At 46.5% G+C, this 27,982-nt stretch overlaps 1 protein-coding gene across 19 annotated transcripts in view; it reads right to left on the minus strand.

The window, feature by feature from the left end:
* Nucleotides 1-984: 984 nt before the first annotated feature.
* mical2a (microtubule associated monooxygenase, calponin and LIM domain containing 2a) overlaps nt 985-27,982 on the minus strand; it is a 33,566-nt gene continuing 6,568 nt past the window's right edge. The window contains exons 2-30 of one of the 19 annotated variants that reach the window (XM_077023652.1): nt 26,687-27,079; nt 21,669-21,876; nt 21,232-21,348; nt 20,126-20,227; nt 18,265-18,420; nt 17,650-17,750; nt 16,734-16,991; nt 16,519-16,634; nt 16,223-16,349; nt 16,052-16,142; nt 14,972-15,119; nt 14,187-14,386; nt 12,207-12,298; nt 11,946-12,017; nt 11,696-11,833; nt 11,343-11,450; nt 10,821-11,141; nt 10,420-10,527; nt 9,877-9,981; nt 8,888-9,004; nt 8,621-8,710; nt 8,429-8,485; nt 7,978-8,070; nt 7,334-7,462; nt 7,128-7,190; nt 4,201-4,381; nt 3,996-4,072; nt 3,616-3,691; nt 985-1,688 (exon numbers count right to left, since the gene is read on the minus strand). In XM_077023652.1, coding sequence (XP_076879767.1) covers nt 1,624-1,688; nt 3,616-3,691; nt 3,996-4,072; nt 4,201-4,381; nt 7,128-7,190; nt 7,334-7,462; nt 7,978-8,070; nt 8,429-8,485; nt 8,621-8,710; nt 8,888-9,004; nt 9,877-9,981; nt 10,420-10,527; nt 10,821-11,141; nt 11,343-11,450; nt 11,696-11,833; nt 11,946-12,017; nt 12,207-12,298; nt 14,187-14,386; nt 14,972-15,119; nt 16,052-16,142; nt 16,223-16,349; nt 16,519-16,634; nt 16,734-16,991; nt 17,650-17,750; nt 18,265-18,420; nt 20,126-20,227; nt 21,232-21,348; nt 21,669-21,876; nt 26,687-26,947 — 3,777 coding nt within the window. In that variant the 5' untranslated portion in view covers nt 26,948-27,079 and the 3' untranslated portion in view covers nt 985-1,623. Of the gene's footprint in view, nt 3,692-3,995; nt 4,073-4,200; nt 4,382-7,127; nt 7,191-7,333; nt 7,463-7,977; nt 8,071-8,428; nt 8,486-8,620; nt 8,711-8,887; nt 9,005-9,876; nt 9,982-10,419; nt 10,528-10,820; nt 11,142-11,342; nt 11,451-11,695; nt 11,834-11,945; nt 12,018-12,206; nt 12,299-14,186; nt 14,387-14,971; nt 15,120-16,051; nt 16,143-16,222; nt 16,350-16,518; nt 16,635-16,733; nt 16,992-17,649; nt 17,751-18,264; nt 18,421-20,125; nt 21,095-21,128; nt 21,349-21,668; nt 21,877-26,686; nt 27,080-27,982 lie in introns of those variants that run through there. The other 18 variants (XM_077023647.1, XM_077023646.1, XM_077023649.1 and 15 more) reach the window with 18 other exon arrangements.

Consider the following 27,982-nt stretch of genomic DNA (forward strand, 5'->3'; position numbering starts at 1 on the left):
GAACCTTTATGACATGGAGTGTTCTTTAAACTCTAATGCAGAAATAAGAACCTTTATGACATGGAGTGTTCTTTAAACTCTAATGCAGAAATAAGAACCTTTATGACATGGAGTGTTCTTTAAACCTTAATAAGAACCTTTATGACACATCTGAGCTAGGGGCCCAATAACAGGATCCTGAAGACCAGTGATTGTTCTCATCACACAACACAGCTCATAACACCATGTTCAGAATTCTTTACATATCCGTTCCATGCTGGAATGGTTTGTCACATTATTCAGAAGCCTAAATAATTATTCTGAAGGGCAAAAATGTTTTTCACGTTTAAGTGGTCATCATAAGTGAATGAGGAACCCTAACAACCAGATGCCAGACCGCTTCGGTTTGATCTGCCTTCTTTCGAACTACTTCACCTTTTCGTAGCAAAAGATAATTTTCCGTCCAAGGACAGAGAGGGAGGTAAAATGGACTTTTTGTGAAGGTGCAGGAGAGTGATATTGACCAGGCACTGAATCCCCATGCTCTGTGCGACTATAAAAGAAGAATGACCAAAGCTCTGTGTGGACTCACTGACTGATCTGAAATACTCATCTGACGAGATTACTCGAGAGAGGAGGCGGCTGTGGTTTGGCTGTTGCCACGCAGACAGATGGCTTCCTCCTCTGTGTTGCCAGGTGCGGGAGAAGGTTGAGATGTGGGGAACACTCTGGGCTTTATCAGTACAGCCAAGGACATGAACCCACTCAACATCTATGACACCCTCTCATGCCAGACTGGGTCTAAGTACAAAATGGCTCCATCTGACAGTGGAAAGAATGCTTAGAGCCCACTCTGGGTTAAGCCCTATATCCAACACCAAGCTCTGGGCTACAATCTTATGGTCGTTCATCTGTATATGGCCAGTTTATGTAGCCTCATATGAAAACACGTTCAACAATGGAAATAATTATATATTTATGAATAAAAAAATTCTAAGAGATTCATCTTGCTCATATCATTTATTAGATGTATGAAGCATATGGCTTAACATAAATAAAACAAAAACAAGATATAGAAATGTCTGCTGATTATTTCTGTTTACAGTTTTACAACATGTCTGGCAAAATGTGCCATTCTAAATGTACTAAATGTTTTAGCAGAGATTCAATCCCATTTTAAAAGAGCCACAAGAAATCTCTGGCAGGGTTTTGGTAATGCGAGCAGCCTCTTCAACAGAGAAGAATACATGAACAGTGTGGAACTGGTGGCCTGCGGTGAGCGCACGCGGGAGAAGAGGGGTAAAGACGTCCTGCGGCAGCACTCCTGTGAGTCACGACGAGGAAACAGAGGGAGGGACCGCGTGCTGCTGCACAGCAGAGATGCAGAGTCCCAGGAAAACAGCCGCGTGACCCGACACACCCGCGTGACCCGACACACCCGCGTGACCCGACCGCGTACTGCCAGTCCCCTGTGCTACGTCGAATTCCGTTGTGCCTCGGTACTGCTCCGTCGCTATGCCACGTGGGGCAAAGGCTGCTACCTTTTTTCAGCAGTGCGGGGGACGTGAGCTCAAAAAGCAGGTGCGTACGGCCAAGCAGCGTGGGCTCGCGCAGGTGAGTGCCTCACGCACACTATGAAGCCAATCACCTCGAGGGGGGCGGGGCGCAGAGCGGCTTGGGGGTGGACTCATCAGAATGGGATGAGAAGACTACGAGTCAATGACAGGAAAGAGAAGACAAGTGAATGCACGCGTGTGTATATATATAAAACATAATAAAGCAGACCAAGCCATGGGATTAAAGAAGAGTGTGGCACACAGCAATGCAACTTTAAACATCATGCCGTATTAGAAACATACACTGTTCTGTGCACATTCAGTCAATTCATTTCTATTTGCGTACACGTGGCATGAAACTGAGCTCATTCTTTGAATGGAAAAAAATAAACAAAAGTATACAGCTGAGCCAATGGAGAGAACAGTACAATATAAATCTTCCAGTGCATACTAAATACATTTTCTCCTTATGAAACCAGCCGTACGAGTCATGACCATGTTCCCTCTTGTCCTGGAGGAATCTGACATGACAAATGTGGTCCAGCAGTGCACTCTGAATCAGCTCAGTGACACCGCATGTGATAGTAGGTAGTCAGACAAAAAAGGTCCAGTGGCTTTGATGAATGGACGCTCTCCACTTTACAGTGTTATTTTTGTATTGCTTTCATCGTACAGTTCTTAGCACCAGAAATAGAGGTGTGTTCACCATGCTAGAGTGTGCTCTGTGCTGTCTGCTGTATCTGCTCTGCTATGACAACTGTGTCACTGCACAAGTGGTACGCTGAGAAGTGGAATTACGTCACTGGCTTCATGCAACATGATGCTCTTAAATACGTGCACAGACAACATTCTCTGAGCCTGCCACAGTCTGTAAACACAACGTACTGGGACCACATGACACCAGTATCTTACCAGAACAGTTTTGTGACTCAAATCAATGTGTTTACTTTCATGGAGGAATAAGTTAACCAAACTATAATCAACAGTTAAACATTTGACCTTGAAGTTCATAAAGCATGAACAAGAGATATGCAGAAAGGAAGCCGTCTCTGCTGGGCCTTATGTATGATGTGATGACAACACCCGGTCTGATTTGACCTGTCTGGTTTCTCTGCACGTGACTGTAAGCTGAACAGGTAATGTTGTTCAACACTAGCTCAGTCTGGTTAAGTAAAGTGTCCAAGCAAAATAATTCACAATTACTAAACAAAGCATGCAGACATAAAACACCACTCTTAAAACACCATTCCAAAATACCACTCCAAGTCCGATCATCCCAGGTGGCCCACTCATTAAAGTGCTTTAAGTTGTGTTTTGCAATTTTTTTCAAATTTCCCCTCCTTTTTTTAATGTATTTTTTAAAATTGCAGTGAAACTGAACTGCACTTCCTGGAGGAAGCCAGTGCACAATGACTGGGCTTGTTCCAGGACCAATCGTTTAATTTCCAAACTCTTGGGAAAAGAAAATATAACTGGAGCCACTTTGTTGAGTTCATACAGCATTTTTCATTATGAAAAAAATTAACATATTCTAGTTAAGAATACAGTTGTTCTCAATCTGATCTCAGCTACCACGTTGCAGTGACCATATCATTTCTGTGAATGCTGAAATACCTTTTTTTTTTTTTTTGCTGCACAATTGGAGGTCAGTGATTAATAACTAAAGCAACAAGGTAGGTCAAGGCAGAGCTTGGGAGGAGCTTGGGGAGGCATGGGCGGAGCTTGGGAGCAATGTGGGCGGAGCCTAGGCGAGACCCGGCAGGGGGCTTTCTTAGCAGCTATGTGAGGAGCCAGGAGCCCAGGTGCTGCTCCAGCCACTCCTGCAGGGGTTGTAGGTGGAGAGGACCAGCCTCCGCCCACAGCTGTTGCATGAGCTCGTGCAGGGCGACGAGCAGAGGCCCGCCTACACTCAGCAGCTCGTACAGGTAGGCGTAGTCCTCCGCGTTGTCCCGGACATGCTGGCGGAGGGCGCGTGCCCCCGTGCCCAGCCAGCGGGTCAAGCGGTGGGGGGTGGCGCACACCGCCCGGCCCACATGCAGCGGCCAGCGCATGCTCCGTCTCAGCGCCCAGCGCAGGGTACCTGCTGGCCGCCGCAGGGAACTCTCATCACCGGCGGGACGCTGCCCAGGGCTGCTGTGGACAGTGGCTTCAGACACCTGGCAAGAGGGGAATTGGATAGAGAGAGAGAGAGAGATAGAGAGAGAGAGAGAGAGAGAGAGAGAGAGAGAGAGAGGAGAGAGAAAGAGAGAGAGAGAGAAGGAGAGAGAGAGAGAGAGAGAGAGAGAGAGAGAGAGAGAGAGAGAGAGAGAGAGAGAGAGAGAGAGAGAGAGATTAAACATTGTAGTGAAGTAGTTTTCAGAGAAACAGGACATTTCAGAATTTCAGACAGAGATCCATCACCGGCTGCACAAGCTATCTGTGCGCCACACAGTACAGAGAGCAGACATGGTGAAGGCTTACCTTCCGCGGATTAAGCTCGCTCCCGCGTCTCACCGCACATTTCTTCTGAGGGCAATGGAGCTTGCAGTACAGCCTCCCTACGAAAACAGGCAGTTAACGGCCAGCAGGAGGGAGCAGCTCACATTCCCACGCTTCCCCGAGTCTGACGCCTCCATGATAAACGACCGCTAAAGTAGCGCAGACGCCACAAGGTGGCGTGACATACCCTGCTCTGCGTCGAAAGCGTATTCCCCACGGCATGACGGTGAGCTGCAGGTGTCTCGGTGGACGCAGTCTCTGTGGAAGAACAGCCCCCCAGCGCTGAGGCGCTCCACTGCATACACACGCCTCTTACACACATGACACACGTCACCCAGCGTCTGGGGAGGTTCCCTCTGAGAAGAACCCTGTGGTGCAAAGGGGGAAAAAATGCAGTCAGCGGGGTGACAGCGTAGGGGAAATATGTACAGCCATCTGTACGCGGCCTTGGAATGGAGTCAATGGTGCGAATTGTTGTGGATCAGATTGTGCTAAAGAAGATTAGGTGTCAGTGAATCACTTCAAAAAGCGTAAAGAAATAAAATGCCGATATGTGATTTGATAAAAAATTTTTTACTGAGGCTTCTTTTCAGAGTGTTTGAACCAGAGAAAACATTGACTGTCAGGTGGGGAAGATGTAGCTCATACCTTCATACCATCAAACGTAATCACAGAGCCACAACTCCCTGAAACTCTCCACAGTTACGCTGAAACTCTTGGAACAAGCCATTCAGAGCTGAAAACACTTTCAGACTCTGCGAAAGCAAATCACACTCTGGATCCTACTGGTAGTGTTTATATTATTGATTTTGTCTAATCTATTGTAGTCAGTGCTAAACTGAATACTGAATGGCAAAGTAAACATTTCAGTAGTGCTGGATCCATGTACTGACACACTTCACTTAATGGAAGTGAAACACCAAACTGAGAAGAGTCCACAGAGAGACAGTACTGGTTCCACGCCCTGGGGCCGACCCGCAAGTCTGAGCATGTGGCCTTTGACCTGAGGTCTTTCTCATAGATGGGAAGCAGTTTCCAAGCCCACACTCCTACCACCACAGGGCTCATTCCCAGAGTGCAACAGGCAGTGGCAGGAAAGACAGGAGGGGGTGGGGCTGCATGAGACGTTCGGGGGAAATGTGAGGAAAAGACAATATACACCCAGACGACATGGCTCACCAAACGAGATGCAATTCCTTTTCTAGCTTGGTAGACATTATGTATCTGACGTAGGTGCTAAAGTTTGATTCCTGTGGCATTTCAAATATTCTACTTCAGTTTTCTTTACTGGGTGACAATAACGTAATTACTGAGTTATTCTGTACTGCACACAAAGGGTCCGCCGCTAGCTGAGAATCAGAATGAGCTATTTTAGAAAAGGAAAGTGTTTAAGGTCCAACATCTGGTCAGGGAGGACAGAACGGGGAGGAACACGTGCGCTCAGGAAAGTCGGTCCAGCCTTAGCATGGCCTGCGGGATCGTACCGTGCCCGATTACAGATCTACGTCAAGGGAGGAGCAGACCTCCCTGCGGACGAGAGAGGGCCACGCAGGATCATCTCGGAAACGTGCCAGTCATGCTAGACAGAGTGAAGCTAAATGCACACTGGGTGTTGACGCAAGGGACAGAGTGAAACTCCTGTTTGGGATCTTAGAGTGCTCTGCAAACGGTAGGTTTAATGTTAGTGTTTTAATAGCAAACGTAATTAAAAGCAGAGTTTTAATCTAAAGGTCATGTTTAAGTGATACATGAAGAGACTGAAGAGGGGGAGGAGTTACTATCACCATAGGAACGGAGAGCAGGATGCAGCAATGCATTGTGGGTTAGGGTGTGATAAGAGCAAAACGAAGCTGGTAAGGTCAACTTGTTTCAAGCAGATTACAGACCACGAGTGTAGGAGAGGTGGAGGAGAAGGGCCAAGACTCATCTTATGATGCCAAAAGCATTACACCAAGCTCGACTGGGTGGTCTTAAAATGGTGCGCCATTGTGCGGGCTTTGTAATAAAGGCATGGCATTGTTCAGTGCAGGCGCACGCATAGCTCAGACTCACTAAGAAGCCATTAATCTAGACTTGATGGCAAAAGACGCGTGCAGCTCATTCATGGCTGAGCAGGGTTAGGGTGTCGCCTTCCTGGAGGACTGGCTGCTTCTGTTTCTGTTCCATTACTTCGCACCTGTTCCTTTTTGTTTGCTAAAACACAGCCTTGACTCACTGCCTCCGCCTAACTGAAACCACCCCATTAAAGCCCCATTCAGTGTGTCTACAGCTGCTTCTCCTACATCCGCAGACACAGCCTTCTGGAGCTTACAATCACATACAATCACAATCACAGACAACCACAGACAATCACAGACAATCAAAGAGCAGCGCCTGTTCACTGGTCCTGCCTCAAGAGTCATGTTGCTTGCTGCAAAAAACAGACCTGTTTATTTTGTATTTTTGCACGCTGAATCCAAATTTTTTCAGAAATTCTTTATTACCCATAGTTATTTACCCCCAGTTCCAGTATACTCACTGTAGCTATATACCTGTTAAATCTATACTCACTGTAATTATATACCTGTTAAATCTATACTCACTGTAATTACATGTAAATGTAAATAAAATGTAAAATGTAAATGTAAATAAATGTAAAATGTTAATGTAAAAATGTAAATGTAAAATATAAATGTGCCATATTTGTCAGTTGTGATTTTTTTTCACCGCAATCGAAATTTGTCCTCAGCTTTTTACCCATCTGTGCAGTTAGAACACACACACACACACACACACTAGTGATTACCAGGGGGCTGTGGTGCACATGTGCCCAGAGCGGTGGGCAGCCCTAGCCCGGCGCCCAGGGAGTAGTTGGGGTTAGGTGCCTTGCTCAAGGGCACCTCAGTCATGGCCTCAGGTCTGGGAATGGACCCCAGGACCCTCTGGTCACAAGACCAGTTCCCTACCACCAGACCATGACTGCCCAGAGCAGGTAACATACCTGTTAAACCTATTCTCACTGTAATTATATACCTGTGAAATCTATACTGACTATAAATATATACATGTGTTAAATCTATACTCACTGTAATTATTTAGCCAAACACAGCATTGCTTCACTCATGGGAAACTCACCATATGTTGCCCTTTGAGTGAGTCTCTCTGCATCTCCTGTTCACAAGACTCAGGCCCTCGCAGCTGAGATGTATAGATTTTGTTTGAGGCCAGTGGAGAAAAATAGTCAGAATGGATGGTCAGAAAGCAAAGAGGAAAACAGATCACAACAGATCAAGATCAAGCTTCTTAAAAGCGGTTTGGAATATGATGATCGATTATGTTACCTGCTCTTTTGGCAGTGAGGATGAGGAAGAGGGAGAAAGGTTAGGAGAGGAAGCAGCAGTGCATTCTGGGAGAGAACGTGTTGGGGTTAAGAGAGGAGTGGGATGGAGAGGGAGGGTGGAGAGGTCAGTCTGTCCAGAGCAGAGGGAAGAGGACAGATGATGTAATGAGGGGGGAGAGACATTTACAACACTACACAAGTCTTTCCACAAACAGGTCAAACGAGGACACTGATTTCTAGCTTATGTGAGCATTCCTTGATAATACCAGACAAATTACAGGCTTTTCAGTACCGTGTATCTTCTAACAATATTCTGTTGGACAGATCACAAAAAGCAGGCAAATATAACTATCCCTAACTAACCCCAATGTGACAACCGATAACTCAAACTGATTCAAAATGAACCACATAGATGCATATTTCTTGTCCAGACAGGGCAGTTATAACTAACACTGCCATAGCACATATGTTAATGAAATACCAACATGTAAAGTTATGAGATTGCCCTATGATTTGCTTTAAACTGTAAAAGGGAACATGATACTGTATACAAGTGATGTGTAATCTGAGATACTGGGTACATTTTACATTGCAGCTTCCTTATTGAAACCTGATGACATGTTTTAGTAACTGCTAACTGAATACCTTCTTGAAGACCTTTAGGATTTTAAACACCCTCGGCAAAGGAATCTCATTTTCTTTCAGAACAGGAATGTTGCACCTGTTGTCACTGCTAATCTGAAACCAACGCAGTTATGAAGCATTTGCATTACACTGGCACTTCCACAATGGTTCTTTTTACTGCATGTTACAAATACACCAAACAGACACCAAGTCACACCACAGGAAGACACAGTGTACTATATCTGAGCAAACAACAGATATAGTATACAAGTATACAAGGCAATAACTGAACATGAGATGCTAAACAGCAGTCTCGCTCATGACCTATGACCCATGACCCAAGTGTAACTACAGATTTTTTTCTTTTTCAAGATATGTGCCAAGCCTCAGTTTCTTCAAGGATCGGCTGGGTAGAATTCCCCTAATTATTCCCCTTCAGCAAAAACTCTAACCTGTGAGAGTAAACAAATACCTTGGTTGAGGATTTTAAGACTCTTCTACCGTCTGTCTGTTGCTTCTGTGTTTCTTCCTGAAGAACAGAATTGCACCTGTGCTGTGACTGGACCTTTGAAGGGTCACTTAATCGTCTGTGTATCACTTTATGTTACCATGGTCACAATGTGTCACATGGCTCACGGGCGTGAACAGGGAGACGGGCACTCACCATACATGGCCTACATACCGACTGCCTTTGGGACTCGATTTCACAGGGCTTCATGTCTAATTGTCCAACCTGACATCTTGACCTTTTATTCTTTTAGTCACGAGGACACAAAGCCAGATGGGACAGCAGAAAGGGAAATGGGAATATTAAGGTGTACACAGATGGAGGTTATGATTTTGGGAAGGTTCTTCCAGGCATATATTAGTAATGGTATGCTAAAAGTATGTGTGGTTTTAGCTAAAGAAGATGAAAGAGTGTGTCCATTACCTGCTGCAGAAGCAGGGATGATAAGGACGAGAGAGGAGAAGAATCAGAGGTGGTAGCAGTGCATTGTGGGTGATGATGATGTGGGGTGATTGTAGAAGTAGAATTGGAAGAGGAAGTCTGTCCAAGACCAGGAGAGACACGGACAGGGGAGGAAATTGGTGTTAGGCAGGAAATTTAGACTATACAATGGAAACTGCAGTGTCCAACTTTAAATTTTAGTGAGTTTCATCTCAGGCACACAAACAAAACTGTAACACGATCCTGGGTAGCTTTTCTCAAACACAGAGACAGGTGAAAGGATTAGTGTCAACATGCCTGCAATCAATACTTAGGGTTTATCTGTAAGACTTGTAAGCGGGCAAGCAAAGTCAAAACAAAAGAACAAAACAAAATATGTAAATAGCACACATCTACAACCAGACAGCGAAAAGACTAAAAAACTAAAGAAACGTGCAACCCTAATGAACACAGATCAGCATGAGAGGAGAAGGTAATTTCAAATGTTGTCCACTGGTGTTCCATGAAGGACCCAGAAGCATCACTGTGTGGCTTTACTGCTGGAGTCCATGCTACTGACCACACTGCCACTTTCATACGTCACGATAGAGTTTCTGGAATTGTACCCTTGATATCATTCAGACCACACGTTTTGTGAAAAGAACCTCTCTAACAACTCATCTAGAGTGTTATAAATAAATCAGACCAAAAAAACCCAGTTGTATGTTTGATGTTGGCTTCATTAAAAAAATGTTGCCATAAATCTTGTCATCTGCATTTATTGATATAACATTTTGAAATGATATCGGGGCACTGCAGCGGTAGGTCAGTATCCATGTTACTCACTCTGATCACGCTCGTCAGTCCACAGTGCTGTGTTATTTCTGATAAGGGATATTATTCTTCTAAAGAGGCTGGTGGCTGATGGCTTCTACTTGCATGTGCAATAAACCAGTGAAGCTCAATGGCGTGAGTAGAAACTGTACGCCCACCTGCAGAGACATCCACCCTACAGCCCAGAAGACTCCTGAATGCGCGGGCTGGAGTACATTACTACACCCCGTTCCCTGAGAGAGTTTTTGTTCCATTCTCCAGGTCTGTCGCGCCGGGCCCAGTAAACCACAAAACAGAGCAAACGGCGCACATTTGCTTTGATGGTTTCATTTAAAAACATCTAAAGCCTAGCAGGTTTTTTCTAAGTATGATACTGCTGAAAAGGTCAGCCGAGACATGATGTGCATGACGCTTTGGTCCCTGTGAAACAGGCAACTTAAAATTTACTTAAAGTTTGATTATTAATTATTAAAAGAGGAAGGAGGCCGATGCGATGATGTTTGGTGGTGGAGAAACCTACACAAACACACGTGCTGCATCTAAACATGTCATCCATGTTACGAGCACAATTCCACAGCATTAGCAGTTGTGTTCCAAGCTACTAGTGACACAATCAATTACTAACAGTAAAGACAAACAGCATGCCGAAAGCTTTTAGCAAATCAAAGTCACAGCAGGCAAACGTTGTATCACTTAGTCACCTGAGGAGGAGGGGAGCCATCTCCTGAGAACAGCGAGCTCAAATGAACCGCTTTCTCCTTTATGCTCTTTTTATGAAACTCCCTGGCGTTTTGAGTCTGGGCTTTCTTCTGCGGTAGGCCAGCGAACAGCAGGGGGTGGGCGTGTGTGTGTGTGTGTGGGGGGGGGGGGGGGGGGGGGGGGGGGGGGGTGCAAAGAAGATATAGAGGACTGAATACACAGTGAGCAAGCCCTTCATCCTCGAGTACAAACACTTCTGTTCATTTTAGGTTCTGTGTTTTGAGGGAAGCTGTCAATGTGAAGTAAAACTGCCTGATAGAGAAGAAAGGACAGAACAGAGAGAAGGAGGGAGGAAGGAAGGAGGAAAAGAGGGAGAGAGGAAGGGGAAGGTGATGGGGATCACCTGGCTGATCACTTCCTCCACCCTCTGCAGGCGTTGGAGCATGGCTGTCACGGCCCGTACGGCAGAGGGGCAGGAGTCGCGTTCACACCTCTCAGACGTGTCCGATCGCACGCCTGCACCGTCAGACTGCACGTGCAACGCTGTGCGTGTGTGAGTGGGCTGTGTGTGTGACCGCACGCGCGTGGGGGCGGGCTCCGTGCGAGCTGGGGCGTCGGTGCGAGCTGGACGGTCGGGTTTCCGACAGTTGAAGGCAGAGCTGGAGTTAGGGAGGAGAGGAGGGAGTGGAATCCGCTCCTCCACACGTCCGCCGCAAGCCGCCGGCTGGAAGCGCAAACACACGGCACGTGAGCAGGACCAGGCCTCGGACTGAGGCATGATGGGAAAACACTGGCCCTCCACCGAAGTGATTTACGACGAGCTCTGCCGTATCGTCTTACACGAAACAGCAGTGCATCTAGGGGTGACTGTGTGTGGGAGGCTGTGCGCGTGTGTAACCGGACTGGGTCCATATGGGAGCGGCACCTTGGGAGGCAGAGGCGGTGGGATTTTCTTCTCAAGGTTGCTGAAGCACAGGCTCTCCGTCATATCGAGTGAAGCGGGTCTGAGAGGCTTTGCGACATTCGAATCAGACTGAGATCATGAGGTCGGCAGCAGTATCAGAGAGAGAAAGCCAAGAGGGTTAGTAGGACAGGAAACAGGAAGAGTACAGGAGATAAATAACTAGAGAAAGGAGCACAGTATCAGAGTTCAGTAGAGCTCTAACAAAGCCGCAGGAACTGTCCAGACACTGCGCTTGAGACCATTTGGAACGTAAATACTATGACACTTCACAACGGCCCCGAGGCTGAGTGACAGAGAGGCTGGGTGATGTTTACCTTCTGACGGAGAGTGCAGCTTTGGGTGCTCTGCTCAAACTTGGCCAGTAACTGAGAGGCCATGAACTTCACCTTGTTCTCCTTCAGCTCCCGCCCCTCCAGGTTTAATGATGAGCTTTGACTAGAGAGGTTGGTTGCCTGTCACATAGGTAGACCAATCAAAAGTAAGCTGTAAATAATTTTATCCTGCTTCATTATGAAACCCCTGGTGCAAAAATGTGAAACTGAAGCACTGAAGAACTAAACTAACCTCTTCCAGATAATTAGAAACCTTCCGTCTTCTTTTGTAAAAAGAGTCGTTATCATCCACCTTTTTCTCATCCTGACAGATGAAGGGGAAAGAGAAACACTGATAAATAAATGATAAATAGTGCTTAAGTAGCTTCAAAACCTTAATCATGCTGGACTGAGACAGGACACGGAAGCTTGGCCCAAGCTAAACTTGAACCGAATGTGTTTGAGGTGAGCTGTAACTACAACTACAGCTCATGTGTGGACACATTCACCCTACCTTTGGGATCCGTTTTCGAGGCTGCGTTAAGCTCAGGGACCTGTATATTGGTTGGAATTCATCTTTGTTTCTATCCATTTCTTTCCTCGAATCTGAAATAAAACAGCAGCCTGAAATACTTCCAATTCTTAGCAATCATGGGAAAATCAAAGGCAAGAGGAAGAGCCAGTGTCAGTGTTTCAACTCAGTCACACCGAAAGCAAGTAGGCAACATCTAAAAACAAGAATGTAACCGAATGTTTGCATCAAAAACCTTTGATACAATTTCAGACAAGTGTATTGCCTGTCAGTTTCTAGACATACACAGTATTTTTGTAGTGATGAGCAGACAACGCCTCACGAAGCTTATGGGGCTTCTTTGTGTCGATAAAAGATTCGAAGCATCAAATCATTGACAGCCGAAGCCAAAGCAGCGACACCTAGTGGTTGTCAGAAGTTATAGCAGTCAGAGGATCAAATTTGCGGAATACTGCGATCTGTACATCCCACCATTTTCAGAAAAAATCTGATAACCACGTTTAGTCATTAAAGTACTGAATTACAAAAAAATAACCGTTTTCCTTTTTGCCTGAAAATGTACAATAAAATGTTGCAAACTGGGAGGTAAGGACGTGACATTTTCTGAAACACTTTCCCTTCTACTTGCTTCGATATTTTCCTCATGTCTAACAACACCCTAGCTAGCATGTTCTTCTAGGACAAAGTGCCAAACCCATCGAAACAGTCCCGCTCGGTCCAGTAACGTCTGAATCAAACGTCACATCGCAGGTGTTTTGTTTATTTTAGCCACGCGCAGCTCTCGCGCCTTTATTCGTCTTCGGTAACGTTTGGGTAAAAAGGTGTTACGTTCACTACGTGGAGCAGGAAAACACAACACGGGCAAACCGGCGTCACATTTTATAAGCCATTAAAACAGGTTAGTATGCACAGCTAGTTAGTCTGTGTGGATAAAAAAGTATGCTAGCCAGCGATAAATAGTTTCTACTATCGTTAGTTTCTAATGAGTTTTTAGCTTTTGTAAATGCTCGATTTTCCCGTTGCCATTTTCTTGGCAGCATTTCGGGCACTATTCCATGTCGAAGTGATTGACAATGCACGATAATGCACGTTACATTTTCGCTCTTCGTGGAAACTTGAAACTTGACTCGGACTCGCAGCAGAGACACTCGAGGCTCGACTCTCGGACTCGTTCAACCGACTCTTTGCATCTCTGAGCAATTCCTAATCAAATGAAACCTTACACCTTGGCAGGGAAAATCAAATTCATGGCCTACCGCAACATCTGTTTTTCTCAAATGCCCATTACTAAATAAGTCTTTTTTTTTTCCTGGCAACATTTTCTGGAAATGTTCAGTGATACCATGTCAGAGGAATGTCTACAATTAACATGACGTTATGTACTATCAGTCTTGCATCTGGGTCACTAACCCTAGATGCGTGCAGGTTTCACAAGATGGTGGAGGCCGGGGAAGGGGAAGTCCAGGTATAATCCTGCCTTGTAATGGAGTGCACTGTGCCCTCTTCACAAGTACCGTATCTGCTCTATCTTGAGGAGGTCCTGCATCTCCCTTATCTTGAGGAGGAACAAGAGCTCTGGCTGTTGTACATTCCCCTCATGCCAGACTACAAGACTGACAGAGTTGCATAATGCAAGACAAAAGGATATGTGTTGCTGCACGTCTGTTCAAAGACACTTCATAAAGCTCTGGGCTCATTCAGAAAGACATTTCTTATGAAAACTATAGCCAGGTGAGGGGATTTTACAAATGAAATGCTGCTAACAGGTTTGGGCTGGTGTCGGGTACATTTGACAAGCTTTCAGGACTGTGACAACATTAAGACCTCCGCACACGGCTCAAGTTCCAGGATGAAGGTTGCAGCCTGCCCTTTCAGACATGTATGCGAGTGAGAAGGAATGTTAATATTATACAGTGGAAGTCAAGAAGTACAAGCAGTCAATAGCGGCGTAATGTGGGTTACCTGAAGGTGGAAACGGGGTCCCCCTAAAGAGCTCATAGAATTTGGAGAGGTAGGTAACCATGGCGTTCTTGTCTGGCTCTTGGCCTGATGCCAGCTCTTTGCCCGTGGTGAATGGCTTGATGCCAAACTCCCTCTCGGTCACGTCAAATGCCAGCTGGGCGTTCCCTGCAGGGTCTCCCTCGTTTAGCGAATCATAATCACTGCAAAACAAGGAGCGCTTAGATAAGGCCTCAAGAAGCTCAGGAATTGCCTTGTGCTGCACGTGGGATCACTCGACGGGCCAGGGCTGCAAGACGCGTGAGACGCGCCATCCCTGGAGAAAACGTGTGAAGTGTAGCGTGTGTTTACAATCTCCACTCTGCCCCTTGCTCTCGCCACGCACCGCCGTGCAAGATCTCCCCGTCACAGAGAGGAAGGAGGTGGTGTGCAGGAAGGCAGACTGCGGAGGTCAGATACATTTTCCCATGTCCTGCTTGTGTTTGGGTTTGCACAATATCCCACTGTGGGACAGGAGCTCATAAAGGGGACGGAGAACCGCTGACAGCACAGCAAGACTTATGGACGTCTGCAGGCAAACCCCATGAGGCGAGTATCTGTCAGATGCATTTGACTTCTTAATGCAGTCATGTAATTTATGAGGTCATATAATCGTGTAAAATGTCACATAAAAGGAGCATTGTGTTACACAGGGATCCACTCCACGTTACATTGTACAGTCATAGTATAGTCATATCCTGCTCTTTGGGTTACTCTAGGGGTTAAAGGGCAGAGGTCGTTTCACGTACATGAGGTGTGCTCGGAAGCGGTGGATGAGAGCACAGAAGGCCAAGCCGCTGCTCCACGATGTGCTCAGGTCAGTCACGCTCACGCCCCTGTAGCCCTCCGTGTGCTTCTGACACCAGGTCAGCAACCTGCTGGGTCTGACCTCCGACTCTGGAGCATAAACGCACACACACACACACACACACACACACACACACAGCTGTGAGCCTGTGGATTCGCCCTGTGCTACTGGATGATCACAATCACGGGTGGAGCAGCAGAGGTTAGTCTGGGCTTGTCCTGCCTATTGTCCTGCCTGTCTCCCTGAGAACTCCCTGATGTCCCTCCTGATCTACCATTATTCTTTAGGTTTTGGTGAGATTTTAGCCATATTTAATTATTTAAGTTAACTAAAGTAAATTAAATGCATTCCACCTCAACACTGCTAGACCGATCGCTGTTTAAAACTGATTCACACTTTTCCATATCACCATGGAAAACTACATAAAAGCTGTGGATTTATTAGGCCTAGTTTTAAATGAAATTTTAAGATAAAATGAATATAAAAATAATATATATAATTTGAAAGAAGGAGTTAAAAAATACAGGAAAAAAACGAAACCATACATTAATATGACCCTCCAGGGGTCCCAAGAGACTGTGTTTTCTTCTATTTATTCTGTAAAGCACTTTGACTTGCATGTACGTATGGAAGGTGTTATACAAATAAAGATTATTATTATTATTCTCAAAGACACCACCAACTAGTAAAGAAAGGTCGTTCTACTCGCCACTATAATCCTCCAACTCAGGCAACCAGCATTTTCTGGACACTGTTTATTAAACTGGCTTATTTTGAGGAGGCTTATTTTGAGAAGGCTTATTTTGAGAAGGCTTATTTTAAGAAGGTTTTTTTTGCAGGAATATACTGGGGAACGGAATTCCCAAAACATTAAAGTCAAAGACGAGTCTGGGGATTTCACCTTTAGTCTTCCCTGACGGTCTCACTTTATCAAACAGACCTCTGGTTGCATGCTTCACAAACAGAGTGTTCAGAGTACACAAACACAGCGCCAACAGGGCTGACGGACGTTTGGACTGACCTCGCCGTGCCAGGTTCACGGGGCGGCGAATGGTAGCAGCTCGTTCCAAAGAGCATGGCTTCAGCTCTCCGCTTATGTAGTAGTTGCGCACCTGTGTGTGGACGAGAGCAGGGCTAAGTGGTATTGGCGAAACAAAATGCGATTAGTCCTCTCGAAGGTGAAGGCTCTCACCTGGTGCGGTCTGACACAGCTGGAATTGAGGTTCGGATATCGCGTTCCAGGGTCTATGGTGTACTGTTCGAAGTTCTTGGTGATGTTTTCAGGCGTTGTCTGAGGTAGCAAGCGGTAAAGACTCTCCCTGACGAGAGAAATCCAAGACAATCCGACCTGAGCTCTGAGCTGGAGCACTTACAGACCTGAAAAGCTCGAGTCCTTGAACACAAGGTAAACTGAACTGGGCTTTCAGTGCGTCGGTGGGGCACTGCTCATGTGTTTGTGTGCACATGGGTTCTTCAAATCATGCTAACCTCTCTGCCAGCACTTCCAGTGGCCCTTTACCCTGAACCCAGCCCTTCACCATCCAAGCTGTGTCTACAGCAGCCAGGAAACCTCGTGCACAGCCTGTGCCCATTGGCCAAAAAGGCTACAACACACACACACACCAACACCAAGACATAGCATCAAATGAACAAAACACCTGAGCAGCACACGAACAGCTGGAGGAGAAGCTGGACGAGCTCACCTCCAGGAGACTGTCCCCCACCAGTGCCACCAGCAGTTGATGGCCAAACTTCTCCCGCACCAGCGCGGCGTTCTCCGAGGCGTACATGCAGGTGAAGTCGAACATGGCTACGTCCGGCTGGTCCAGGTGGTTCATGGCGTACTCTAGCACGGGCAGCTGGTAATGGGTGGCGAAGTCGGCGGCCTGGTGGGCGTAAGCGAGCAGGGCGTCCTGGTTCACGTTTGCGCTACTCAGCAGCGCCTCCGTGTCTATGTAGTCCTGGTACACAAGACATCATGACATCATGTTTTCTGTTTAGAGAGAAGTCACTTTTCATCACTTTTCAAGACCGATCAACACTTTAAGGCCATGGCTTTGTTAGGTTACCTACGTAGCAGATTGATAACGTAGTTTAACGCAGTTTAACAGTGGACATACACAACCTGTCAGTCGTCAGGTCATTGCGAACTCTGCCTGTACTCACGAGGTGATTCTTAAGTGGGTGTTTCAGAAGAATGATGAGGGTATTTTGAATGTTGGGTGGATGTGTGAATCAAGACATGATAGAGTGCTTTAATATGTCCACACTCAGTCAGTAAATTTCCTACTCAGGTGCCAGTGAATCTATGAGTCTATGAATCAGTATAGTCTGTTCCAGGCTACGCAGCATTAGTAGGAAGGTTTTAATACCACAGAATATGTGTGCTCATACACACACACACACACACACACACACAAAGACAGAGATCATAAAGTGGTGAATTATGTGCTCCTTAACAATGTTTACGCCCTCATTGCTATGTTTATAAGAGCGTGTATTCACAGTCTCTTAAACTGGCAAGACACCATAATAAAACAGTCCATGTAACCTTCACAAAACCTTTGCTAAACCACTTCCTCTTTCAGGACACTAGCCCTAACCAAGGGCCCTACTCACATGAATGATGACTCCTTTATCCAGGAGACTCTGTTTCTTAGCCGTCATGACGAAGTAGTGCGTATCATCCTTGTAGTACACAATGTTCTCCAAATCGATGCCTACATCACACACACAACCGTTGTGTTGTTCAAAGGGAAATCAGAACCTGTCTACAAATTTATGTAATAAATTACATCCCTGTTCCACATCATGCAGGTTTTTTTTTTGTGTGTAATGCTTTTTTCACTAATTCCACATGTAAAACAACACTCTTGCTGTGGCAATCAGGAGTTTAAAATAGATTATGAAGGAGCACACAGGAGTAATGGGGACTGGTTAAATGAGGTATACAAAGTTAATCTTTTTCTATCTATGGTAAAAGCTTGCACAGAAAGCATAAACGATTTGGTGGATTAATAGCAGTAGAAGGAAGAGGAACTGAAAGGCGGCTCAGTTAAGAACAACATCATGTTTCCGGCCTGTGAGCTCATCGTGTCTTGAATGGAGAGGTGGAGATTTAGCTGACAGGGAGGTACGCCTAACTAGTGGGAATTGTGTTAAAACTCATCAGAGCATCGAGAGATGCCAGGTTCTGGTAATCACTTGGATTTCCCATATGTTCCTCTCCCTCACCTGTCTCCTGTCTGAGGTCCAGGAAGAACTTCTGGTTGAAGATGAAGGCAACTCCACTAATTTCCTCCACTTTGGCCTCGGCTGTGGTGTTCCTGTTAATGAAGTTGGCCGTGATTGCGATGGCCAGTTTCCCACGGAATTCCTTCCGCCTGAACCCTAAGAGACGCGAGAGAGAGAGAGAGAGGAGAAGAGGTCATGCACGAGGGAATATGGTTGACGTGATGAAGACACTGATGTTCCAGAGAGAACCAGCGCCTGAGTTAGAGAAAACGTATGAGTCAATAAAGAAAGTGGCAAACAGAACAAGCCAGAGTTCAGAGCTGAGAGAAAGAAGGAGAAAAAGAGTTAACGTGAGAGCGAGAGAGAAAGAGAGAGAGAGAGTAAATAGAAGTGAGTGATGTGGTATTTTTCTCTTGCTGCCAGACAGAGGCACACTAATCCAGTAGAAATCTGTTGCTGCCTAAATCACAGGGTGGGTATTTTGGGCTCATGCAAGCTTGGTTTCACCACAAAGGTAAGTCACGAGTCCTGAAACTACCCAATACGCACTATTTAACTGGATTTATCTGAACTCACTGTCTGCCTTAATGAGTTCACGAGTCCTAAAGCTACACAACGTGCAGGACTCTCTCACTGGATCTGTGTGAACTTTGAGAGTCAAAAGACACACGTTGCCAGAAGTAACAGATACAACAGATATCGAGGACTTGAGTTAATGTCCTAAGGAGGAGATTGTGGGTTCTTGTTACCCTGCAAGTGTGACTCTGAGGACCTGAACAGACAGGAGGACAAGCCTCTAACCTTCTGCCCCGCAAAATAAGGCAGGAAGTAGTGTGTCTCAGACTGGCCTTGGGGTGACAAGCTGTTCCATTACCATCATGTTAATAATGTGGGACGTCACCCCCTCCCCCGCCCACGCCCATGTGCTTGGCTACAAATGCCACAGCACCACGAGCGAGACCACATGCTCTCAGAAGAGGATATATTTACCAGGCACCAGACGCGCAGGAACACACCCGTTCCTGTACGCTAACTGTGAAAGTATGTGTGTGTTTTTTCCACCTTAAAGTTACTGGGGACTTTGTAGCGCGCCAAACGCTGAATGTTTGAAGCCGCCCGAGAACCTCCTTATTTGGAATAAGCATCTGCTCGGGGATAGGTGGAAAGACGAAGGGTGGGGGTGGGGGTGGGGGGGGGACTCCGACAGGCAAGTAGCAACAGCCCAGTCGGGGTCAGCATCTCTCTTCTTAGCGTTCTTTAGGAATGCACGCTGAGCTGCTGATTTCATACACAATCACACATGGCCTGATGACATCACAGGCTATCAGCTTACAGAACGAGACTTGATTGTTTGGTTCTGTACGACTTCGTTGGATAAAATAATCTGGTCAAAAGGCCAAGGGAGCTAGGCTGGGAAGCAGCGGCCAAGTTTCTCTCAGACAGGGAGACCCAGGTTCACAGCTGATAAGACGTGTGGCAGAGAGCTCTTCTGAGTTCTTTTGGAAGACTTCTGTTTGGTATGGCTGGTTCCACAGAATGTTCTAGAGCTTTTCAGAGAGTGTTGTTTACACAACTTGTGGCGAATGGAGAGTTAACAAAAACACAGGCCATGGGGCATGAAAGGCCGTGTGACGTGCTATTTGTGTTGCCGTATCAAATTCTAAGCTGTTTTATTTACCCCGGGAACATTTCCTCTGTATTTATAGACTGATGATAATTATATAAGCTTGGTTATTATATAAATACACATCATCCCATGTGTATTTAATGCAGTTAAATCAAGGAATTTCTAGTAAAGTATGTGGTACCTTGTAAAAAGTGAAATAAATTAGAACTGCGTCACAGTCACTAGTGTGCCAACCTTCTAGAGTGTTCCGTCTCCCATCAGCCCCCACCACAACGTCAAAATCTAAGTTAGCCACAGGGTGATCCGCAGGTCGAAGCTCTGCTCTCCAGCCAGGCCCTGTCATACACACAAACACGTTTACACAAGCACAGATGGCACACACGTTCTTTGGAGATCAGTACGTTAAGGCAGAATAAAGTCTCCGCGTCTGATGAACAAAGGTTGAACAACAGGGAACAACAGGGAAAGGTTGCTATAGGGAAGAAGACGAGGTCATGCTAGCAAAACGCTCCAGATTTAGAAGGCCCTCTTGGTTTTATCAGTGCTCTGATGTCTGTGATGAACGGAGGGAGAGATAGCTAGCTAATGTCCTCAACATGGGAGTCCATCGTCTGTGGAGAGTACGGCCTCCTGTACTGGAGGATCTCTTTAAGAGGGTAGCTACACATGATCACATCTGGCAGAACATTTTAAGTGGACCTTGGAGACCTGGTTCTAATTACAATGATCAGCTCATAATCACCAGCTCTTTATTTAGCTGATGTAATGGCCTCTTGTTCTCCAAAAAGGGTAAGACTCCCTTGGTGCATGGACCGAGCCTGTGCATGCTCTGTAGTCATAAAATAATAAATACAGATTACAGAGTGTGGGAAGGGAACGTTGACTCGAATTAGAGAAATTTTCCATGGGCATAAAAAATTGCCATTAACAGGGCCACTGTAGTCGGTTGTCATAGTGATAAATACTGCAGTGTGGAAGTGAGGCAGGAAGTCCACTGTATGGACTCGGCATTGTCCTAGAGAGGGTGTGAGGAATGGAAATCCCTGGATACTGGAACACATGGAAACATTAGAGAGCATAGCTACACCCAAAGCCTTTAAAGCAAATCCATCACTGAAACAGTAATCAGGTTCAGTTAGTTATAATAGATACATATGGATATAACAGATATAGTAGATAAGTATGGATAATAATTGGTAGATTTGTGTGTGTGTGTGTGTGTGTGTGTGTGTGTGTGTGTGTGTGTGTGTGTGTGTGTGTGTGTGGAAACAATCGGATGGTCAATTGACGTGTGGGCTAACCCAGGCAGGAGCCAGTGAGCACATCTGAAGCTGTCTCACCTTCGTTCTCTTGGTCTTCTGGCGGTTCCAGAAGCTTCACAAACTCCACGTTGATGTGGAACTCAACCCCTAAAAGCAGAGCGATCTTCAGGAGCATGAGCTGGAGCTGGCGGATGCCTGAAACGACAAACCCTCCAAGAATGCCCACGCTGCACCGTGACTCGCACACAAACCAAACACATTCCATCTATTCCCGCTTCACTGCTCAGGGCTTTGTTTCCGAAGCTTCATCTTAAACTAACATTTACCATCTAATATTTACCATCTGAGGGAACAGAAAACAGGAAATTCGAGATGAATCAATTGTGAAAACGGGTTTGAAAAAGCAGTACGATCATAACAGAACGGAGGAGAGCTGCTTCACCCTTGGCCGTCTGCTGTGACATGCCAAATATGTCTGCGTGAGGAGCAGCAACCTGTGATATCTCTGTACTCACTGATGTGGTCTATGGCTCCAGCGCAGAACTTGCCATAAAACTTCTTCGCCCCCAGGCCCTTGAGGTCATGGATGGTGAAGGGCCAGAGGTGCAGGACATTGTTCCTGGAGAATGTGTCTCTCTTCTCTATCACCACAGCTCTGGCCCCCAGGAAGGCCAGCTCTATAGCGGTCCGTAAGCCACAGGGCCCTCCGCCAATGATCAGGCACTGCAAACGTTAACAGGCGATGGTGACTCACGACTCACGAGAGACGATCCAAAGTCTAACCGCTTAATAAGGTCAAAAGGTTTAACGGTTTTCTTAGTTTTTGCCTGAACAGATTTTAGTAAATGTGAAAATGAAACGGTGCAAAGATTTGGCCTTGCTGGTTCCTGAAAGACTGCAATATCTTTACTGCCCTTGAGAACTGTTTTTGCACTTTGACTGTGTGGCATTTAAAGCTATTTTTCTTTAATGAAAACCTAGTACTCTTTGACTAGGTGGCATGCACAGAGCCCTAACTGACTTTTAAAGAGTATGTTATCTGCCTGCCACCCAGTGCCCAGTGAAGAGAAATACCAACACGTGATTCTCAAGGTCAGACAGAAGAAAATGTGAAGCTCCTCGGATGCTCTGAGAAAAGAGTGACAATCTCTCTGCTCACCATCCTACGACAAAAATGCTGGCCAAAGACCAGACGTCCACATGCATATGTGTTTACTTCCTCTTTAAATCATAATTACAGTCCTGTCATATGGACTCCATGCTTGGTGAATCAGAGACAGAGGAATGCATGAGGTCACATTTTCTGGTCAGAGAACATGTCTGAGAATGCCTTCTGTGGGGATGACTTCATTCCCACTAGTGCAAAGATGAAGGCTCAGAGGGAGACAACGCCAATCCTCTCATCTTCATCTCATCGACTAATCTGGCCTGAATCACCCGGCTGGCCAGATCACCAGGCCTCGCAGACCCTGCTGTGGAGTCCTGGCAACCACGTCGTCTTGTTTCTCTTACCCATCCAAACCCCAAGTGTGCCATTAACCCAGCGTTCAACGGTTCTGATGGCCCGGGCCTGATCTCGCTCATCCCGTCTCCTTCAGCTCCTCTCCTCACGCTGGCAAGCAGTACTGTGGTCCAACCTCAAAGCAAAGACTCTGCTGCAGCAGGCAGGACTACAAGCATATTTTAACAGCGGGATCTGCATCCTGTCGCAGTGCCTGGATGTTTGTGTGTGTGTGTGTGTGTGTGTGTGTGTGTGTGTGTGTGTGTGTGTGTGTGTGTGTGTGTGTGTGTGTGTGTGTGTGTGTATGTGTATGTGTGTGTGTGTTTTATAGCCTCAGGGCTTTAGGGCATCCCAGCTACAATCACTGAGATCAGTATTGTGCTCCAGTTGGGTTTTGCTCCCTGTAGACCCCGGGGTCGTATTGTGTTTGCGTAGGCCCATGTGGATCAGGCTTGTTCCGGCTGTCCCACCGGATCGCTCTGCAGCGGCCACTTCCAGTTCCCCGGGTTCCAGCCGCCCAGAACCTGCCAAAAAAGGCCTGCAGACTGCAAACTGCCCCCCATTAAAAAGCGTGGCATCCAAACGTGGGGAGGAAAGCCAAGCAAAGTGAAAGCGACAAGAAATATGGGCAGACAGCCAGAGAGAGAGAGAAAGAGAGGGATGCGAGGAGGGAGAGAAGCAGGGAGACTGATAGATAGGAGGGATAGAGAGATGGAAGAGGGATGTGGATGGTGGCAGAGAGAGTGAGAGGATGAGATAGAGAGATATAGAGAGAGGCATATGTAGTGAGAGAGAGAGAGAGAGAGATGGAGACAGAGAAGGAGAAGATAGAGAGAAGGGCAGACAGCTCCTCAACTGCTCCCAGTGCAGAACTGCATGTGGCTGAGAGACTCTGCCTGCACACACCCATGTGAGCTCCACTGTGCCCGAGCAGTGATGACAGCTGAGGCCCGGGACCAGGCCAGGTGGGCTCTGTCTGCCACGGCTGTAGCCGGCGTTGATCACATGGGGTGGAGAGGGGACAACGCCTGTCCTGTCTGTGCCGGCGCCGAGCCATTGGCTGTGGTGCACCAGAACCAGCGAATGAGCTCCCCTATCAGTCACCCCAGATACGGCCATGGATCTGGAATCTGGCTCGGACCTCAGCGGTGTGAGACAGCGGTGTGCTGTTGTCTTTCTGAGTCAGCAGGGATCTGTTTTCTCTCGGATATGTACAGATCTGAAACTCATTACAGGCTTTCTCACGCGCCGATAAGGGCGAGAACCCAACATGGTCTGGCAGAGGAGCATGAAAAGGAACAGAGCAGTTCCTTTTCAACCCTCTGCTCTGCCATAACCCTCCACCTGTGACTTCACTGGCCGCTTTATCTGAGGGAGGTTGTACGGAGGGCCCACCTGGAGCTCAGGTAAGCTCAGGTAAGGCCAGGCCAGCAGCCCACCACCTCATGCCTCTTATCACATGGAAAAGTCTGCAGAACAGGAACTAGCATGCATGACCTTCCAAATGTGGCTTCCTGATGAAGGCTTCGACGTCCGTTTCACCCAGAACCACTTTACACATCGGTAAGCATCCACTGACAGGAAAATGGGTCGCTGCAGGACAGCTCCCCCTAACACACACACACACACACACACACACACCAGACATTTAAACTGGCTTTACACTTGAAAAATAAAGCAGAGCTGCATGTAGTCTGAAGACATGATGTGATCCCAGCTTGCTTGATGCTCCGCAGTAGCACATGGTGTTGGATCACACCATCAGAACAAGGCACTCAATCAAATGTGACAGACCACCGGGACAGCAACAGTGGCGCACCGGGTCAGTCCAGACGGACGGACATTTGGCCCTGCATGGGAACTCGCCAGGCAGAGAGGCGGATCAAGGACCCGTCCGAGCCAAAGGGTCTGGGACGAAAGGTTGGCGCTGGTTCTGGGACTGGGGCGATCTGAATGACTCTGATTATGTGGTCCACAGTGCAGCTTCTGACCATAACAGCATGAAAATGTGAAGTAACAAAGTCAGTGCTTGCAGTACAGCAAGTGTGCACACAAACACACACACACAGAGGCAGAGAGTGAAATAGAAGAAATAGAGAAATTGTTTTCCCAATGTGAAAAATGACACTTTAACCCTGAGAGAAAGGGTCTGGTTTCCCGTCTGGGTTAAATGCTAAATTTCAGCTGGAAATCAGTTTCAAATATTTTCCACTTACTCACAAACCACCGATTTCACTTAAGAAAGTGATAAAAAATATTTTCTTTTTGTCTAGGTAATTGAAATATACTCCTTCCTCACAAGAAACACAGAGTGATCTCAAAATTCCCCAAGTACAAAAACTATTTTGCCATACTTGGTATTTGGAGCAAACAACATGAAGCACTAATGCCTCTCTCGTTTGGGAGTCATAGCAACACTAACAAAGGCAAAATAAAAAAACACCAGAAAAAAGCGGCAATGCTGTTACATGCAGTCCAGCGGAGGAGGTGACCTCATATCCTAGGCAGACTGGCTTTTAGCATGCATTTGGAAGCTGATTGAAGAGTGATGCCAGTTTTTACAAGCAGCCCCCCCCCCCTTTACATTTCACAGCAACCCACCACTTACGTCACGGCCTCTCCGTGAACGAGGACGAGTCGAGGCAGAAGGGGAGACACAGATGGGCCTCCGTTCGTCAGGGCCGACATGTTTTATCAGGTGCTGTTCCGAGCGCTTGGCCCAACATTCATCACTGCATGCTCAATAGATATTGCATGCAAAGACTTAATAAGTCATACACGCGGGATGGTAAAATACACTCGTGTGTGTTTTTTTTAAGAAGAATCCTGTAGCTCCAACCCTTCTACCAAGTCCAAATTTTTCATATCACTTTGTAAATACTGGCAGTGATCCAAAGTACAGTAACAGCTCAAATGGTCTGTCTGTGCCAAAGTGTTATTAAAGTATGCTGTGCTGTATCTCATCAAAGCAAGAAAGACTCGAGAAAGTGCTACTGCCTTTAATTACTGTCTTCACAGCAATGAGAGGTAAACCGCACCTTCAAAAGAACCGCATAATTGCTCGTATTCACATCAAGAAAGACACAGGAGCATTTATGGCAGGTATCAAAGGAGACTTGTTAAAGGCATTCTGCGTGGCTTCAGACACTTTAATAACGATGTGGGCTCAGAGCCACGCAGCCCTGTGGGCGAGACTGATGATGCCTACAGCCAGACCAGCTCCAATAATCATAACTGGCGAGTGAAGCTGTCGGGCTATGGCGTGGAGAAGACGTTACGGTCACCGGAGATAAGCACTGAGATACATCAACACACTCACCCCAAGATGAAGGGGAGTGTGAGAAAAAGAGTTTAAGCATGAGTCCAAGATAGTTCTGGTATGTGAATGTGTGTGTCTGTCTGTGGGTGTGTGTTTTTCACAGATGTGGACGGCCAAGGAATTATCAGCTTGGTGTGCTCAAGGCAGCAGACATCCTGCCCACATGTATATTAAAGTGATATATTGTCATTAAAAATGGTAATTAAAAATTACAAATTTACATAGGTAATTCACAAAACCTAACAGCATTTTGTGTATTTACAATAAGATACGTTTCTAGGGTTTCAGGTAGATCTCTAAAAATGTTAAAAACATCTAAAAACAGCTCCAGCAACAGTGAAAAAAGTGGTCAGTGTTTTGTCTTGTTGTGGCATTCCCTCAGCCAGAGAATAAACGTGAGTGTATCTCAGCTGACAGGTCCCGCACCAACAGAGCGTTGGTGTAATGCCCTACATCTGGCGCTAACGTCATTCGGTTACTGATGTCATTCCATATGACACACTCCACCTCAAAACGAAGCCAGACTTCCTCGTTGTCATAGCCAGGGGCACGGTGCGCTTCTAATGCCAACGACATCTGATAAAAACAGACAGACAGGCGCCTAACCTTTGTGCTCACTCGAGCGTCAACCCTGCCGAAGCTCAATCCACCCACGATCTCCGACGTTCACTGGGAGAACGTCGTGAGTGTGGGGCACAGAGGCGCAGACTTGCCTTAGTGCTGCCGCAGCCCTGGACCTTCTTGTACTCCTTGTGGCCGGCGCGCTTGTCCAGCTTGCTCCACAGGGCCTTGGCTCTCCAGCAGGTGAGTCTCCTCTTCAGACTCTCGTAGAACGAGTCGTGCTCGAGGGGGTCCAGCTCCAGGTAGCTGCACATGAGACCGAAGGCCTGCAGGGTGGTCTTGCAGGTGGACGCCTGGACAAAGTTCTCGAAGAGCCGGGCCGCTTGCCCCTTCTCCTCCTCCGCCTCGCCCATCTTCGTCTGCGTGGGAGCGAGGACGTCCGGGCCGCCCACGCCTCACCCGCTCCCTCCCAGCAGAGGAGTCTTTCGTCTCACGTCTTCTGGGTTTTCTGCAGACGGCAGAAGAGCTGGGCACACTGCCTGGTCCTGTGAGGAGGGCAGAAATCATGCTTAAGCTCTTCTCACTCTAGAGACGTCGAAGGCAGAGCAAAGATCAACAAGTAAGATAGTAAAGAAAAAGAATTTCTAATGTTTGGGTCAATAAAGCACCACTGTTCTCTCTCCGAGAACACAACAGAGCATTTCAAATGGTCATGAACACAATAGAGCATTTCAAACGGTTATGAACACAAAAGAGCATTTCAAATGGTCATAAACTCAATAGTGCATTTCAAGCAGTCATAAACGCAATAGAGCATTTCAAATGGTCATAAACAGTATAGAAAAGAGCATTTATTAGGGCTTAGTTTTATTCAGTATAATCGCAGAATATAGAATTAAATTGAAAAAGTCCATGAGAGTTTTTATACGTCCTTGTTTACTTTTTTCCTTTTCATATGTCTGTTAAAATATAAAATACATTCATTAATAGTGTTTAATTACTACAGCAGCAATTCAATAAACTGTGAAAAGCCCTTTTACACATGTGAACTCCCAAAGAAAGTTCAGAACACAAGATTAGGCGTTTCGCAATATTTCCCCGTCCGGGGCCAGAGTGTGTCTGTTCCTCAGCCTCTAGTAAAGAGCACTCTCTGGGCAGACATGCCCAGTCTGTTTGCTTCCTGGTCAGTTTCCAAATCACTAGAGATAGCACCTGATTTACCCAGAATGCAGCTTTGCACATTCCACATGCCTTACAGTGAGAAGAAAACCTGCTGGTCTTGCAACCTTTCGCCACTGCACAGGACCAGAACAGAAGAACAGTTGTCAGGCCCACGTGGGCATCGCACGTCCCAAGTGGGCACCCTCACGTCCCCGTGTGCTTTTAGTCCAAACTCTTCTAAGGTTTCAAAGCCTCTCTACATCCTAAAGAGAATACATATTCATGTT

Source organism: Brachyhypopomus gauderio, chromosome 12 (assembly GCF_052324685.1).
Source record: "Brachyhypopomus gauderio isolate BG-103 chromosome 12, BGAUD_0.2, whole genome shotgun sequence".
Taxonomy (NCBI): Eukaryota; Metazoa; Chordata; class Actinopteri; order Gymnotiformes; family Hypopomidae; genus Brachyhypopomus; species Brachyhypopomus gauderio.